The sequence below is a fragment of the Talpa occidentalis genome, unplaced genomic scaffold (assembly GCF_014898055.3).
Source record: "Talpa occidentalis isolate TD23 unplaced genomic scaffold, MPIMG_talOcc4v2.1 talOcc4.7, whole genome shotgun sequence".
Taxonomy (NCBI): domain Eukaryota; kingdom Metazoa; phylum Chordata; class Mammalia; order Eulipotyphla; family Talpidae; genus Talpa; species Talpa occidentalis.
The window spans coordinates 21,628,486-21,647,519 of NW_023605083.1; the positions used below are offsets into that span (position 1 = coordinate 21,628,486).

Genomic DNA, 19,034 nt, shown 5'->3' on the forward strand with positions numbered 1-19,034 from the left:
CAAGAACTTTATTGTTTGGTGAAAAAAAAAAAATCAAAATCTCTTACACTACATAAAATGATACCATTTTAATAAGGTCAAAAATAAGCCAAACTCAGCATATTGCTTAAAAATATATATATTAGTAAAAAACCAAGATGAAAACGCATACATTGTGCAAAAATGAAAATGACAAAAAATATATAAAATAAAATGTAATATATATATATATGTGTGTGTGTGTAAGTAAAAAAGATACGTTTTAAAATGCAAGAAATCAAACACCCCTGGACGAGAGGTCAATGATGCAAAGAAGCAGGAAAGGGCTATAGAAAGAATAGCCGATGAGCGACATTTTTAATATTGGACTGCATGGTAGGTTGGGGGTATTCAATATATCACTGTGCTTTAAAACTTGGCAAATATATAATCAGATGTTATATACATTTCAAACATATGACTAAGGAAAAAGTTCATAAAAAGCAGAATATCTACTGAATTATATTCCATTGTACAATTTCTGGTCCTGGTACTTTTCTTACTGGCAAGATGGTGGCATATTTCTTTTTTTTTTTTTTTTTTTTTTTTTTTTTTTTTAAGATTTATTTACTTATACAAGCACTGAGTACTGTCAGAAGCGCGGAGGGTGAGAGAACCCATGAGAGCCAGAATGGAGAGCAGAACAGGCAGACCGACGAAGTACACTGCCGAGGGGATCAGCGGGCGGCAGGATAGGTCTGCATGCCATGTGGGCCCCTCGCAGGCGGCAGGGGATCGAACCGGTGCTGCACAGGCTGCGGACAGCCTCGCAGCCCAGCGCTCAACCACTATGCCACCAGGAGAGGCCCAGTGGCATATTTCTTAAAAATAACAGGGGCATTTTCTTAAGAAATAACCCCTAAACAAACATCTTTCCTGGCTCTGACAGGATTGCACACATAGGTAGAAAGTGTAAAGTGGGGGGTTTCAGGCTGGACTTTCTCATAAACAACAGCTACAGAATAGAATTCTTCACAACTCTGTCGGTCAGAAATCAACTACTAAACATCTCATTACAGCCTCTAGATTTTTTTTTTTTCGCTTTAACATTACTCCTGGCAGCATCTAACATTTCATACTATGGAGCAGGCCCTATACTTGGTGTTTGATTTATATCCCCTCATTTTAGCCTATGAGGCAGACACTACTGTCGTCTATTATCACTGCAGCAAAGAGAATGAACTACAAGAAACTGCAGCAAAGAGAAGTCAGATAACTCATCCAAGATCTCACAGCTCATAATCATGAAGCAGGGATTCAAGGGCAAGAATGGAAAATTAACCCACACTGACTCTATTGTTTCTGAAGCCTGCAGCCAAACAATAAAGGAGCAATTCAACTCTAAACTACATACTTTTACATAATTCCTTCCATCTCGCAATAATTAGAAAGGAAAGATAGTAATTTGGCAATTATGCTTTTTACTTACTTTTTTTTAAAGGACTAGATGTCAAGATAATGATTTAGAAATACTGACTTAGGCCAAGAATAAGAATCATGGATCCACTACAGACATGTATTTCTACATATTTTTTTTTAAATTACAGAAATAATAAAACAGAATTAACTTTATTTTACACATTTAGAGATGGCTCTTGTAGAAAATCCTAAAGAGAACCTGAAGCATGTAAAGATCTCTTTTTTTTTTACTTCTCTCTCCCTTTTAATCAGCATCCATTCAATATTATTTCCAGTAAAAATAAAAATAATAGTTTTAGGTGTCTCATTTGCATGGTTTACTTCCAAAACCTAGTTAAATCATTTTTTTAATTGAATTAACATTGATTTACAACAGTGTATATGATTTAGGGGAACAGGTTAACTCCTCTGTAGTTGTATGTCATTATACCATGCCCATCCATACCCACCAGCAAACCACCCACAGACTGCTACCATAAACCACTGTTTTTCCCTGTTCTCCTTTAAAAAGGATCACTATTAATTTCAGCATTTAACAAAACAGTAAAATCCCGTGCTGGAAACCTAACAAGTTATTTTTGCATGTAGGAAATTAAAAACACAACCATCTTTACTAATGTATTCATATTTTCTAAACTATTATGATCCTTATCACATTCAACTCTTTAACGTATACAATATATTACAATATTTTGAAATCAACATCTTAAATATTTTTAATAGAGACTAAAAATTTAGTGTCTATTTTACCTTTAATAATAAAAACTTCATTTAATTGAAAGTACAATGTAGCTGGATAAAAACTACATTTCCAGCTTTCTTTGTAGTTAAAGCTAGTTATGATAGAAGGTTTTGGCCAATAAAACCTTCCAGGAGAAAGACTTAAAGGAGCTGCCTCAGTAAGCACAGCCTTTTGTACCCTCTACCCTTCCCCCCTTCCCCCCACCAAACATTCAGACATAATTAGTAGAAGAGACAGGAAACACCAGGAAAACACTAGGGTAAGGGTCTCATTACAAAGAAGGCAGAACTTACTATAGTAAGGGTCTATCATGCATCGTGGAATTAACACATTGGTCCAGGTCCAACTGCCTCAAATTTTTACATGAAAAGTAAATGCTGAATTTGCCTCAACTATTAATTCTGAGGTCTCTATTACTGACTACAAAATAATGCCTGGCCAATGTACTTCCTCCTTAATAACCAAATCCATAGGGTTCCCAATGCCCCCATTCTCCTGTTGATGAAAGTAAGAAAGTAAATCCATCAGTGTCTGTGACAGTAATGTGATACTATTAAAGAAAATTTGAAGTCCCTTAGCTTTTTAAAGGTGCCAAAGTATGGGGTGGACGTGAGTCTTTTTATCACTACTAATTCCAGGAAAATCCCCATGTAGATAAAAAATATTTCTGTCCCAATTCCTCTATAGGAATCTAGTTTTTCTTCTGTTCTTCCCAGGTGTTTGTTTTCTCCACCTTCCTTCATTTCTCTCGCATTGCTATTTCTCACTTAAAGCAATTTTATATTTAACACACTTTCATAACACTTGGTGGAAGACTGATACTATTGTTTCCTTTTCATTCTTCACAAAGAAAAGCAATAAGGTATTGCAACAATAAGGTCTCATTTTCATTCTTCATAATATAAAATTTTGGATCAAATGCACAAGCTCAACATCATTCCTACAATGAAAAAGGAAGAACCAACAATAATTTTCATGAATATTTAACTATATTTTGTCATTGTAAAACATTTGAAATAAAAAAATTTTAAATAAAAGTTACTTACAATAATAGAAAACCACTTTATCACTTTAGTGGCATCTTATTAAAAAAAACTCTTATACTTTAAAATTTGTCTTGGATGCCAAAACTTATAAAATATACAAAACACAGTGAATGATTTTCAGTTGACACAAAGTTCTATGTTTTGTCCTCTTTTTTGCAAAAAGTACATTTGATACTCCATAATTTCTAGTTTTTTTTTAATTGAGGTAACATTAATTTACAATACTGCATAAATTTCAAGTGTACATTTTCTCATCTCAGCAATAGTATAACACACCACACCTATCACGAATGTCCAATCACCATTCATCACCAACAAATCAGTCTCCCCGAACCCTTCCTTCCCTTTTCCCTCTGGTAATCACCACTCTATTGTCAGGGTTTAATGGTTTATATTTTAGTTCTGTATATCTGTTAGTTTGTTTTTCCTTTTTATTTCACAAATTAATAAAATCATCTGATATTTGACAGCTTCTCACTTATTTCACCTAGCACCTCTCCTCACGGTCCATCCATGTTGTTGAAAATGGCAATATTTTACCTTGGGGGCGGGGGGGAGTGTGCATGTGTGCACCTAAACAGCATTCAATGTTCTAATAATCATTCCTGCTAACAGTGTAAAATAGCAGAAATAATATGGGAAAGAGGTCTCCCAGTTTCACCAATAAGTAGGAGTCATCATGGATAAATTCTATTATTTCAGTCTGAGGTTCCTCATCTATAAATGTGTTGACTACATCATATGTGCTCCACAACTCCTTCCAGTTGAAATCAATGATTTTATGATCACCAGGCAAGTTTAGCAGTAAAACTCTGGTTTTTCACCTCTGGGTTTCATGTTCTTTCCTTTTCAGTAATTCCCACTGCTGTCTCCCTAACACTTTTCTATATATATTTGTCCCTCCAGACATGCTGACCATTCAACAGCTCCAGAATACTTTGAACATCTACATCCCTCAATACTACTCACATGGCTAATGCCTACGATGTCCTGAATTCTCACCACAATCTGGAAGACTGTGACATTCCCCAGGAAGGTTAACCTCTTAACACTCATAAGGTGCATAGTATTCACACTGGAACAACCTAGTCTTCACTGCATGTGTTGGAAATTATTTATAACTATCTAGTCACCTTGCACTGGAAAACACCTAGTAGTCTCACAAACCACTCAGCATGCTAATCCACATACATTTCTCCAGTTTATCCATTTAGCATTGTATTGAACATGTAAGTATACTTTATTTTTTTATTTTTTTTTTTTAGAGGCATGTTTTTATTTATCTGTTTGTTTGTTTGTTTTGTTTATACATGCACTGGGTACAGTCAGAAGCGCGGGAGGGTAAGAGAATTCACCAGATCCAGAGCGGGGATCAGAGCAGGCAGAAGGGCCGAAGTACACTGCTGAGGGGAGCAGCGGGTGGCAGGAGAGGTCTGCGCACCATGTGGGACCCTCCTCTGGTGGCCGGGGAGCAGCCGGGGATCGAACCGGCGTCACAGAAGCTGCGCGCAGCTTCGCAGCCCAGAGCTCAACCGCTGCGCCACCGGGGAGGCCCCTGTAAGTATACTTTAATTGTGAAGTTTAATGGCTGAGTGGCAAAGAGCACTTAAAACAGAAAGCACCAATTCTATGATTTAAATGATATAAAAAAATCATTTCTGACATAAGATCAGAGAGGTTTCTCATGAATAGTCCAAGGTCAGTAGTAAATAGGGTGGCAGTCCAATCAATCTGTTCTAGGGCAGTTATATTCTTTACAAAGTTCATCCAGAAACAAAACTGAATTTCCCCATGGTGATACTACTTAACCCTTCAAATGCTCAAGGGCATTTGACCAGATACTCTGAGGTCAACCTGTACCTGGCGTTCATCTGCTCTGCTCTTCCATTCCCAATTCCCATATGATCCTCCTAGCCATGTTTTTCTGGCAATACCCCTCTGAAAACAGTTTCCAGAACTGATAAAACATTCTACATGTAACATATGAAGGATGAATTAGAATTATCATGACCTCCCCTGTCTGCATGGCAATGTTTGGGATTATGCAAAATAAGATTTCATTTACTAATGATCATCTATAATATGCTGGCAGATAATGATTTTTGATTAACTAGAAGTCTTAGTCCACAAAACTAAAATCTGAAAGTCACTATCTCACACAGCTCTCAGTCTGAACCAAACCATGTCTAGAATGGTATTTTGCCACAGATGTGAAAATTAACATACAGTTAAGTGTTCTAGCTTCAAATTATTTCTTATTTCAAGATAAATGAATTACTTATATGAAAGTACAAAACAGAAAGGAGCTCTCCTGGTAGCTCAAGTGTTCAAACTGTCTTGTCTCATTTGGAAACCCGGAGCCTCAGGTAAATTTGCTGTCCAAGAGCACCATCTGGTGGATGCAGGTATTTAAACTATCCCATTGTGAGAAGAAAAAAAATTTCATCTGTTGGGCCTCCCTGGTGGCACAAGGGATTAAGCACTGCACTATGAGGTGGTCCACGGCCTCTACAGCATGAGTTTGATCCAGAGCCGGCCAGGGAGCAACCCACATGGCGCAGCAGACCTCTCCTGGGTCGCCCGCTGTTCCCCTCAGCAGTGTACTTTGGTCAATCTGCCTGTTCTGTTCCCCACTCTGTCTCTGGTGAATCCTCTCACCCGCCGCATCTCTGGCCTGTACCCCAGCTCTTGTATGCATAAATAAATGAATTTTTTTTATTTCATTTGTTGATATAAGGCCAAATGTCATAAAATCTTGGTGTGACAACAATGGACAATACCTGGAGAGACTGGTTTGCTTTCCAGTGGGAACCCTGAGAAAACTTTTCATCTGAGACTGCACCCCAGCATCCATACATCTGATCTTCAACACCATGGAAATGATGGCAAAAAGTGAAGCTAATTCCATATTATGGCTTGTGGATGCCACCCCCACTCCATCAAGACACTGGGAACTACAAATCCCAGGATCCCAAAAGGGAAGTGGCGAGGACCTAAGAGCACAGTTAAGCAGCCATTTTCTCTGTTTGTAAATAAAAACCAGCCATGTTAGTTGGGGGGTAAAAAATCTTGGTGTGACAAGATTGCAGGGTTTTGGTCAACAGATTTCTTATGAAATGCCTCTTGACAAAACCTGAATAGAAAAGAAATTTAGAACTCACAAAAATTCACCATCAAAGAGTTTAGGTCCCCTTGAAGAAATGTTGCTTATCAAAAGCAAACATTTTAAAGCTGGGAGAAACCTCAAGAGCAGTTAATTCTATCCCTTCCCCTTAGAGATTCTAACGCAAAGAGAGAGCATTCTCAAAAGTTATAGCTAGGATGTCAGGGATTGCTTGTATAAATAAGAAAATAGGCCAAATGTCCTGCACTGTTTAAGGTAGACTTCTATTTCAAGAGACTGTGGTGGAAAGGCAGGAAACTATCTGTTGGTGTCTGTGGTCAAGTGCCACTCTTCCAGTGAGCAAGGGTTTGGCCACCCCACTGTGGACTGTTTCCTAATTCCACAATGACCAACATAAGACTCTCCCAGCTTCCGCAACCTGCCTGAATCATCTTCACCTTAGATTTTGCTGCTGTCCCCCTGTGTGAAAAAGATCCTACCAATAAAAAGAGGACAAATAAAGGTTAAATCACCCAGTTTAAAACACACAGCCTCATAGGAAAGCATTTACAATGTGTGAAAAAGGGAGAAGGAAAAGACAAGACCAATCTATACTCATTATGACATTATGTATGTTAAAGAGATATATACATATAATCATAGAGCATTAAGTACAGAACAAAATGCTAGACAGGAATACACTAAACTTTTCTGATAGCTAGTGTCTCTGAATGTCAGCATTATGAGTGATTTCAATTATTTTATACTTAACATATTAACAAAAGGTTATTTTTACCTTAAAATTTTAACACTTGCAACATACATTATAAAGAAAATTGAAAAGAGAATACTTTCGATATATGCATAGCAATTTCCAAGGAGAAATACCCAGCAATGATGTATTTTTAACTTAAGGTTTGTCACAGTATTTTTTTGAATAGCTTTGATTTTTCTATCACTTTTTTAATACCTGGATGACAAAAGCAACAGACTTGCAAATTAATATTAAATAAAATTTTTGGAAATAAATTTTTAACTGTTTCTATATTTTGAAGACTTGAGTTCATATCCCAAGTCCACTTTCTGCTAATAAAATTTTGTATGAATTATTTCATAAAGTATATGGCATTTTGGTTATCAAGAACTCCTTAGTTTCCAGTTTCACAACACTGCCTCCTAGTGTGACCTGGCCTTTGAGGTATATATCAACAGACACAGTTGCTTGAAAGTGAGAACAAGAAGGAAATAAAGTGCCTCCCTGGTGGCCTAGGGGTTAAGATTCAGTGCTATCACCACTTTGCTTGAGTTCAATCCCAGCCAGGAAGCTAACCCACACATGGTGCAGCAGACCTCTCCTGTCTCGCCTGCTGTTCCCCTTAGCAGTGTATTTACTGGTGGCACAAGGGGTTAAGACACAACCTATGAAGGTATCCGGCAACCTAGGAAGCTATCCGCAGCCTCTGCAGCATGAGTTCAATCCCCGGCTAGGGAGCTACCGACATGGAGCTACCCACATGTCTCGCCTGCTGCTCCCCCAGCAGTGTATTTCAGTCTGCCTGCTCTGTTCCCCACTCTGTCTCTGGTGAATCCTCTAGCCTGTATCCCAGTTCTTGTATGCATAAAGAAATTTTTTTTTTTTTAATCTCAGAGCAGAAAAAAAAAGGCATTTGGTAAATATCTCAGGGTAGCAGTTTTCAAAATGTTATTTGGGCACGATTCTAGATTCCTTCAAAGGACATCAAAACTGTTTTCATAATTATACCAAGATATTACTTGCTTTTTCCACTCTTATTCTCATATGAATGTAAGGTGATATTTTGTAGAGGCTACATGATAACACAAATTAAATGAAGAAAAAGACATAAGAATCCAGATTTCTTCTATTTAAGTAGACACTGGATATTTAAAAATATATAAGATATTGCACTCTTCTCCCTACAATTTTTGTTTGGGATAATATAGGCATTTTTAATAAAAATATTTACATTATTATGCAATGGACTGTTTTTAATGAACTAAATACCTTTAAACTTTGCAATTTTAATATCAGAAAATATAAAGCCTACCTAAACAAAAATGTTTTGAAGTCTATAATAAATTATTTGAAGTGGAAAGGGCATCCTGAAACCAAAAAACTTAAGAACTACTGTCTCAGGATACATGTTCAGAAAAAAAGGTACCAGGAAGAGCCCTCCTTCCTCATTCAAAGCACTTTCTAAGCCTCTTGCTATATAACCAGTCTATCTGGTAAATCATTATCTGTATCACGAGCATGATTGTGAGCCTATCACTTCCCAAATAAAACAATTCTTCATGAAGTACAATCTTCATGCATTGTTATTTTTCAGGTTTATTTCAAAAGAAAGAAGTACCTGAACATAAAGCGTCCAAAGCAGGCTAAATTACACTTAAGTGGGAACTGCTATAATGAGGATAAGCTAAACTTCTTGCTGATGCATTACCTTGAAACATGGGTTCAAATGGGTCATTGCAGACTGCACTGCTTGTTATAATACGAAAGCATTCAAACTGGGAAGCCTAGGCAATGGAGGAGGTAGTGAGGTTTAGGGGAAGAGCTCTGTTACCACTAACAAAGCAAAAATCTTGCAAATACATTTGAGAGCAGGTAACACGCTTAGAAATCCTTTTAGAAAGTAGCCATAACTAGATAACAGCCAATTTAAGCAAAGTATATGGAGCTTCATTTTAAACCTCACTTTAACAAATAATTATCACCATTATACTTTATGACAGGTATTGCCAGAAATGCAGCCTGTAGTGGCATAGAACGCAAGCCTGAATGACTCACTTTCCCTGCACTAGTGAACATAAGTTATCTTGACGCCTATTCATGACTCATAACACACAAAGAGATGCACTGTCTTCCAAGGTCTGTGGAAGTACGCATGGCTAATGGCTATGTTTACAAAAAAATTTCTGTTGAGTTTCACATCCCTTAGCCAGGTCAAAACATGCCAGTTATTCTATTCTCCCTGTTTCTCTTTTTTGTCTTCATTTTAGTATGTTTGTTCCCTGAAGAAACTCCTATGCTTCTTTTAACAGTTGATTTTAGAATGTACAGTTAGTAAAGGCTAATTAAAATACTAGCTCTTTATTAGTGGATTAATCTTTAGTGAAATATAAAAATTTTAAAAAATTCATATCTTAGGACTCTTGTACTTATGAACAAGGGACCATCTAGGGCCACCCAAGACCACAGAAGATGGCTGGCTGTATTTCTAAGTTTAGGACCTTTCTTTAAATACAGAAGTTTCCTGACATCACCAAGCACTTCAATTTCACTATCTCAATGCATCCATGTAGTTAATTACATTACTCTAATTCTCCTGAGAAATTTAGAATTTCATTTATATCCCATCCACCTCAAAAAGGTTTTAAGTATCCTTCCCCAATAACAAATAACGATGCCTCTATTGTAGTGGTTGGCAAACTCTTTCTGCAAAGGACCAGAGAGAAAATATTTTAACCTCCATGGACCATAGAATCTCTGTCACAACTACTCAACTCTATTATAAAACTCCATATATTCAGCTAATCCTTTGCCCTCAGCTCCCACAGACACTATTCCAGGTCTGCCTCACACTCCTCAAGCTCTTGCTCAGCAAAAAGCCTCCAAATTCAGTAAATATACACAGACTTGTAAATGCAGTCTTACCTCAAATCTACCTACTTACTGCCCCATCTTCCCTTCTCCATCCTTTACCTGACTTGAATTACCTAGGCCAAGTGAAGATGTCCTCTCTCCTCCAGAAAGTCTTCCATCAATCCATGCCTGTTCTAAGTGCTTCTCCTCCAGGTCCCATGAAACCCCTCACTTGCCTTTATGGCCAAATTCATTATACTTTTTTGACTCATTGCCCTTCTAAGTCTATCAACTACTTGAGAAAAAGGATCCTTTACATATCTTTGTGCCTTACTCAAACTACTACTCTTACCTCCCCATATCCTCTGCAAGAACTCCCACTGGGGGAGGGTGTGGGGAGGCTATGATTTCTCATTATAAGAAAGTAGCCATAACTAGAAATTAGACAGGAAAGTGAACTACAGCTGACAACAATATTCCTTTCAAAATAATGTTATGAACCTTAACCAACCCATTCCAAATACAATTTAAATACTGAGCTGAATACTTAAACAATGCAATGATAAAATAGCAAAGAGCAAAACAATACATAAGTTTTTTCAGTGCACATTCATTGAGATGATTTCAAATGCTCCTGACAGTTAGAGGTTATTATTACACTCACTATTCATCACTCTCTTTAATTCACTTTCTCTTGTTACTCCCCATCGAACTCCAGGGGGTAAATACAAGTTATTTTTCATTTGTTGAATTTAACTGTCTTGAGTGTGATTGGTTTTATTTACCAGTAGCAGTTTACAACATCTCTCTGAGGCCTTTCTTTATGCTATAAAAGCACTGAAAATGTCAGTTTAGCTCTGTAGCTACTAAATGCTCCCGCAGAGCCTACAGAAATTCCATAGAACGCTGTGCCTTTTAGGACCTACCAAAATGACAGATTCCTGGCTCCAAAACCTGTAAATAATGAGGATGTTTTAAAACTTTATGTTTACAAACTAGCAGATTTTTTTCATGGGATTTTAATAACTAAAGTTACTCAAATCTGAAGTCTAAAGTCAACGTTCCCTTGAAGCAATGCCAATGTGTAACTGCTTTTCAAACACAAGCAGTAAACTGATAAGCACAGCAAATCAAAGTTCACCAGCCTCATCTATAGAGTTAACAATTATGTTACTTCACTATTAAATATGGAAAGTTAATGTGCAGGGCATTTTTATGTCAATTGTTCTGAAAAATCATCCCAAATATGCTGCTTCTAACTCTTCATTATTTTTTTTAGAGATTTATTTATTTATGCATACAAGAGCTGGGATATAGGCCAAAGGTGTCGGGGCAGGTGGCAGGGGTGAAAGGATTCGCCAGACAGAATGGGGAGCAGAACAGGAAGACTGACTGAATTACACTGCTGAGGGGACCAGCAAGCGAGACAAGAGAGGTCTGTTGAGCCATGTGAGTTAGATCCCTGGCAGGGGATAGAACTCATGCCGCAGTGGCTGCAGATTGCTTCATAGTGCTGATACTTAACCCCCTGCATCACCAGGGAGGCCCCCTGACTCTTAAATATATATGCAAAAAGAAACAAAGAGATGGTTACATGAAAGTAACCCAGACTGAGTTTTATCTTCTTTTAGAGTATTCAGACATACTCCTCTCAGTCCAGGATCCAGATGATTCCTGAACTCAGACTTCTCTGAAAAGCCTGAAAGCTAGTCAGGATACCATAAGGAAGAAATCACAGAGAAGGCACAAAATAAACCACTGATCCAGGGTAATTATGTACCTGACCTCAATTTAGTTTTATACATTTCTACTATGAAACTGACAATATACAACTGCTTCCTTAAAACCTGTAGTTCCAGAACTGGCCTGGGAACTTTGCAAAAACCTTTCTGGGGCCCAACTGTAAAATGTCAGCAACCATTCCTCTGGTTCACCCATCCCAATGGAATTCCCACAGGCACTGGTTTATTAAGACAAGGTACCATGTTCTTTAAGAAGTCTTACTGTTAATGACACTCATTTGTCCAAATAGAAATAACCATATATATTCAACATAAAAAGAGATTTGTTATTACTAAAGAATAAATCACTATGAATGTACTTGGAATTGAAATATTAAAAAACTGGAGAAAGAAAACCCACTGAGCTTGGGCCTCCCCTGGTGGTGCAGTGGTTGAGCGCTGGGCTGCGAGGCTGCCCGCAGCCTCTGCGGTGCTGGTTCGTTTCCCGGCAGCCGGCGAGGGTCCCACAAAAAAAAAAAAGAAAAACCACTGAGCTTGATTCTAGTCTAGCACTCTGAATAGACATGAGAGCTGTAGAATAAGTAGGAGGCCCCACCCCATCCCCGGAAGCTACCGGTGAAATACCACTACTCTGAAATACAAAAAAAATACACAGCAGTGATTTAACACAATGAAACAGCAGTGTAGCAATGCTTGGATGGAATATACACTGAAATGATCCTGTAGCAAGCAATACTGAAAATAACTCTAAAGCAAAAAAAAACTTAAAACCTCCTATTTGTATGTGGAGAAACATATACACGGGTAAACACGTACGTGTGTGTGTATACACACAAAAAATAAGCCAGTGGCTCCCTGGTGTTGCAAGGGTTAAAGTCTCAGTGCTATCAAGCTATCACCAGCCATTGCAGCATGAGTTCAATCCCTGGTGAGGGAAGCAACCCGCACATGGGGCAGCAGACCTCTCCTGTCTGGCCCACTGTTCCCCTCAGCAGTGTATCTCAGTAGATCCGCCTGTTCTCTTCCCCACTGTCTCCGGTGAATCCTCGCCCCCAACTCCCCTGCACCTCTGGCCTACACCCCCATCTTGCATGCATAAAATAAAAATTAAAAAAATAAATCTAAAAAAGTAAAATAAAAGTCCAAAAGGAAATCACAGAAAGATTATTTGTTTGCTAGGCTTATAAGTCATTTTCCACTTCATATTTTTCTATCTTTTAATTTCTTCATGAGTATATACTACCTTGATAAAGTGAAGTCTCAACACAGAATTTACTTATACTAGTGAAAATCAAAAACCAGAATAGAGGAAGGATGTTTTTGCTTTTTTAACTTTTACATTTAATACCAAACATAAATATATTCAAAATATTTTTATCCATAGTTTAGATTCAACTGCCAATATTTTGCTTATCTTCAACTATATCCATTTTACTATACTGTATGAAGTATTTTTAAAATAAATCACGGACCCCATATTATTTTACTATATATTTTTAAATGTACATCTTTAAATTGCTAAGAAAAAATACAAATAAACAGATAAGAGTCACCATGCCATCACTGCATATAACAACAGTAATTTCAATTCTACAATATTTCCTATTATCCAATATATTTTCAAATAAGAAAGGTCCTTTCAAAAAGAGTGTTCAACAATTGGAAAGCCATATAGGAAATGTGAAATTGTGCTACTAGCACATGTCCAAAAGTGTAAAGAAGTCAAGAAAAGCATGACACAAAAGAAAAATATGCAAAGTCTTGAACAGGCATTTCAATAATGGAAACGAAAAATCCAATAAGCCAATGAACAAACATAAGGGGGAAAAAGTCATACTGCAATTCAAAACCATAAGATACTACTACACACACCCAACAGCCCAACAATACAAAGTGTCAGGGAGGAAGTGGAGCAATGGGAACCCATAAGCATTGCTACTCGAAGTTATAATCAGGAAAAGAATTAACCAAGTGTATATATATATATACCCTATAAACATTCCTGGTATAAACCCAATAGACGCATATACTTCTCTGCTCTGGAAATTGTGCAGAACAGATACAGAAATTTTGCTAATAAAAGTCAACATTAAAGGCAACGAAAAAATGATCACTAGAAACAAATATAAATAGGCTATGGTACAGTACATTCATGTAATAATATATAGGAATGAAAATGAGTGAACCATAGCTAACTACATACAGTACAGAGAAAGTTTAGAAATGTAGTAAAGTGTGACAGATTTAGACATGAATGATTCTTCCAGTTACATGAAATTCAGAAACAAGATAAAATGAACTGCATTTTTAGGTCTCCCTGGTGGTGCAAGGGGTTAGGACTGAGCCTGTGTGGCTGCCTGCAACCACTGCAGCACGAATTCGATACCGGGTCAGGGAGCTGCCCATACAGCGCAGCAGACCTCTCCTGACTCGCCTGCTGCTCCCCTCTCAGCAAATTTCAGTCAATCTGCCAGTTCTGTTCCCCACTCTATCTCTGGTGAATCCTCTCATGGCCCCCACCCCACACCTCTGGCCTGTGCTCCAGTTCTTGTATGCATAAATAAATAAATCTTTCAAAAAAAAAAAAAAAAAAAAGAATGAACTGCATTTTTAAAGAAGTGACTACTACCATTAAGTTTAAATAGTAATAACTACCTTTGGAGGAAAGAGGGAGACCATGACAGGTAAAGGGGACATGCAGGCAAACTCTAGGGTGTTGGTAATGTTTTTCCTGATACTAGTGATGGTATTTAAGTACCTTGTAATAATTTGTGAAATTCTAAGTTTATATTTTATGCACTTTACAGCTTGTTTTACATTTCAATATATGAAAGGTTTAATTAAAAATATTGTAATAATTGATTGTCAAGCAAAGATTATCAATATATGGCAAATTCACTGAATGAAAGGCCAATGGAAAAGAGGATGTTCATCTAATCTCTCTCACCTTATGTAAGACTGCTTATCACTTATAAAGGGAAATCCTGGAGTGGATCCTTCATATAGGGAAGGAAAGTTTGTAAATAAAGATATTGGGAAAAGTAAGGATCAATGGAAATGGTCAATATATTAGATGATAATGTGTAAATAGTAAATTGCTTTGTAATTAAAAGATACATGCTGAAATTATTAAGGGTGAGTTGTCATGTCTGCAACTTAATTTCAAACATAGTAGCAGAGAGACAGAGACACAGCAAGGCAGGAATCACAACCAATAGAGAAACAAAACACAAACGTGACAAAATATTAACCACTGGTGAATGTGCATGAAGTGTCTAGGTGTTCACTGCACTACATTTCAACCTCTTGGTAAGTAAGAAATTTTTCAAACTAAAACAGTGGGAGGGGGATAAAAGCTTTGAAAAAATAAAGAATTTTTAAGAATTGGGTTTACAATTAGAAGAGGCAAAAAGGACTCCATTATATGCTCTCATGAAAAATAACTGGAAAGACTGTAATAGTATGTACTTTATTATAAAAAGAAGAGAAATCTCAACATTATCTGTGGTAAAAAGGGATATTATAAGCCAGTTCAAGTATAGCTTTTATAAATGATTAAAGAAAACTGCCAGAAACAAATGAAAATACTTCTTTTGCCTTAATCATGAAAAATAATTTCAGTTTTCCAAATATTTTTACAAGTGATTGTGTTAAAAATTTTTAATGGAATCTAAATATTAGTCAGATAACCACATACTATATTACTATTCAATAATATCAGGTTATTTGTATAATTAGCTAGCTTCAATTTGTAAAATGCCAGTAGCAAAAGGCCTATCAATGTGTCTTTACTTCCTCTTGTCCTGTGAGGAATTGTAGATCATTCAAAGAACAACAATGACCACTTCTCAACTACCTAAAATGGTATATAAAGCAATAACATGAAATCATCCTTTATAAAACCCAACATATTATAAACATACCTCATCATATATGCTCCCATTAATGTCTGCTCCATAGATAGGGGCCACAAAGGTTAAGTTCTTCCAGTACTTGCGTTCTAAATCTTCATAATCTAAGTACCTTGGAGTACAGTATCTGGAAAAGGCGGATGAATAAAGAACACAAACCAGTAAGACAATATTAAGATTTTCCCAATCATTTGACTTAAATCACTTTCTAAACAAAATCCTATCAAAATGAAAATGCTGCAGGAACTCACACTGGCAAAACTAGCAAGTAAACATAAAAATGCATTTATTATAGATTATCTGGATATACTTAAGATTACAAAGTATCTGTACAGGTAACTTCAGATTTTTGACTAGTAAAGAAAATACTTTCATGAAATTATTAGTAGTAAGAAGCATAAATCAGTTAAAAATTCATTACTTCAAATATTTTCTAGTCTTTAAATAAACAACTCTACTATACTAGGAAATTTTACAAATTTACATGTACAAGACAAAACATAAAGCAAAACTGACAAAGGACAATCTTGCTAAACATCCAAGAAAGTAAAAATAAAATAATTAGTTATTAGATTGGCAAATGCTTAATATATTAATGGTAGAAAAAAGTGAGACCTCTCTTAACATAGCTGGAGTTGGAACATAAACTGGTAAACAAAAAAAAATTCTAGAATAATTTTTAACACATCAAAAGACTTAACAAATTTACTTTTGACCCTAAAATCCAATGCTAGAAAATCACCCAAAAAACAAAGACATATGTACAATAACAGATAACCCACGGGGTTTGCTGCAGCATTTTGAAAATTCTGGGCTAATGTCAGCAATTAAGCGTGGGACACAAAATAAAGTAAATCTTTCCACAGTGAATAAAGCAGGTTACAGAACAGTAAATATACTAAGGTACTATTTATGAAAAAAAATCTATAATTACATATTAAATGGACAGAAACACCAAATTAATAATATCAATAGCTACCTCACATAGGAATTACAAAAAGGCACGCACTTCTCTGGTTATTTGGATTTTAAACAATAATCATATTATTACAAAGCAAGAATACCAATGTTAATCATGAAAAAAAGCAATCAACAAACAGGCATATACATAGTAAAACAAACACAGTAAAAATAGTGGTTAGCAGGAATAGCAAACTACTGAACATTTTAGATTTCATAAATATGAAACAATCAACTTCTGCTGTACTGAGGACCCCAAACTAATCATCTAAGCAATAAGAATACCAAACTACTTAATTTGACAACTGTATTTTAGATACATTATAATTTGTTGACTTACTGAGATTAATCTCAGAGGACAGCCTAAACTAAAAAGAATGGACATAAAAGCCTCACTATTAATTCTACTTCCACCAGTTTGATTAGCCAATACTAACAGAATTTCCAAGTACAGGCTAGCTAAACAAGTTAACCAGGGGTCAGAGTAAGATGATTATTAAAAAAGTTAGCAGAAACTTTTCATTAAGACTAGAAAAACCCCGGGGCTCCCTGGTGGCACACGTATTACAGTTTCAGGGTTATCAAGCTATCGCCAGCCACTGCAGCATGAGATTGATACCTGAACAGGGAGCTAACCCACATAGTGCAGCAGACCTCTCTTGTCTTGCCCACTATCCCCTCAGCAGTGTATTTCAGTAGATCCACCTGTTCTGCTCCCCATTTCAGTCTCTGGTGAATCCTCTCACTCTCCACACCTCTGGCCTACACCCCAGTTCTTACATGCATAAATAAAAATAAATCATTTTTTAAAAAGACTAGCAAAACTTCTAGGACTTTAGAAACTGAAGCCCTAAATTGCCTTTCAAGATAGAAAACCTAAAGAGGCATTCAGGATGGGGTACATGCTGGGGATGAAGGGGGGCTAGTGGGATAGAGACATCCTGGAGAGGGATAAGGCAGAGCTGTAGAACATCCACCAGCTCAGTTCTTGGTCCACACGGCCAGTTCACTGCCTGCACCTACTTCGTTCCCGCAGAAATGAGAGAGGGCAATTGGTGGCCAGACCTGAGTTGTACACTACACTGGGATGCTTGAAGATGGAAAGAAATTTGATTTCTCCCCAGACAGAAACAAACCCTTTAAGTTTATGCTAAGCAAGCAGGAGGTGACCAAAGTTGCCCAGATGAGTCTAACTGAGTACCTCCTAAGACTATACCACTATACTTATGGTGCCATTTAGCATGTAGTTATCATCCCACCAAATGCCATTTTGTCTTTGATGTGGAACTTTTAAAACTGGAATGGCAGGAAAGGCCTCCATAGCTCCCCATTTTCAGATATGCTCTGATAGGATCTGGCACCCCCAGATACATGCACGTGAACCCACACATAGCTCTTCTTTATGTTCCACTGCAATCTTTGTATAAACATCTACCTGAGTGAACGTGTTCTATCACCCAGCTTTGCTCTTTCACGTTCTCATTGTATTGTATTGACCTAAACTATACACCAAAAACTGCAATTACTTTATTTCTTTGATTTTCAATGTGGAGTGAAGATTCCGTTTCAGTCTTCTGAATTAGATTTCCAATTAAATAATGGTCAAGCATGTAATAGGTTAACTTAGAGTAGGAATTGATGTGAGAAGTACAAGACTCTTTAATAGTTTTGGGGCCTCCCTGGTGGCACAAGGGGTTAAGACGAAGCACTTAAGAACTATCCGTAGCCACTGCAGCACGAGTTCAATCCGGGCCAGGTAGGTGACCCACATGGCACAGCAGACCTTTCCTATCTCCCCCACTGCTCTCCTCAGCAGGGTATTTCAGTATATATCTGCCTGTTCTGCTCCCCACTCCGTCTCTGGTGAAAGAATCCTCTCACCTATTGCATCTCTGGCCTGTACCGCAGCTCTTGTATGCATAAATAAATAAATCTTCAAAAAAAAGGGAATCTTTAATAGTTTTTTTGATAAAATTTTTATCTATTATATATTACACATTCTTACAGATTTGAGGTTCTATTGATGGTCAAATTATTCTTCAAGTTGAGAGCTGTTGTTGGGTTGAAAAAAAGCCCTACCAAAATTTAAGAGTGGGCTGGGGCAGTTAAGTCTGACTCCACTGCCCAGCCCACCAACCCTTAAACTCTCAGCCTTTTGAAACCAGAATGTTCTCACTGTGCTCTTGGACAATACAGATATCTGTCTCCAGATCATCAGAGACTAAGGAAACCTTTGTAGCCTGGCCTTTTTTTTAACCCCTCTCCTGTGGTTTTTCTAACAGAAAATGTTTTCTAACATTCAAGGCTTTTTCAATCTCATAGCTATACAAACTTTGTTCTAAAATTTAAGAACTTTACTGGAAAATTTAAATTGAAGAAACTCTTTGTAGATACTTAATACCCAATGAAAGTCCAGCCACCATGACAAAGCCTTCAGTGTTCTCATAAGAAAATGCTGCTGGTCACCAAAGCTTCAGCTCCTCCTACTG

General features: G+C 37.0%; 1 protein-coding gene across 6 annotated transcripts in view; it reads right to left on the minus strand.

Annotated features, from left to right (window-relative positions):
• The window catches only part of KDM4C (lysine demethylase 4C), a 415,273-nt gene that overhangs the window by 297,060 nt on the left and 99,179 nt on the right, over nt 1-19,034 (minus strand). For all 6 annotated transcript variants that reach the window (XM_054689301.1, XM_037493847.2, XM_037493848.2 and 3 more), the window contains one exon: nt 15,598-15,712. In XM_054689301.1, the coding sequence (XP_054545276.1) occupies nt 15,598-15,712 (115 nt within the window). The remainder of the gene's footprint in view (nt 1-15,597; nt 15,713-19,034) is intronic.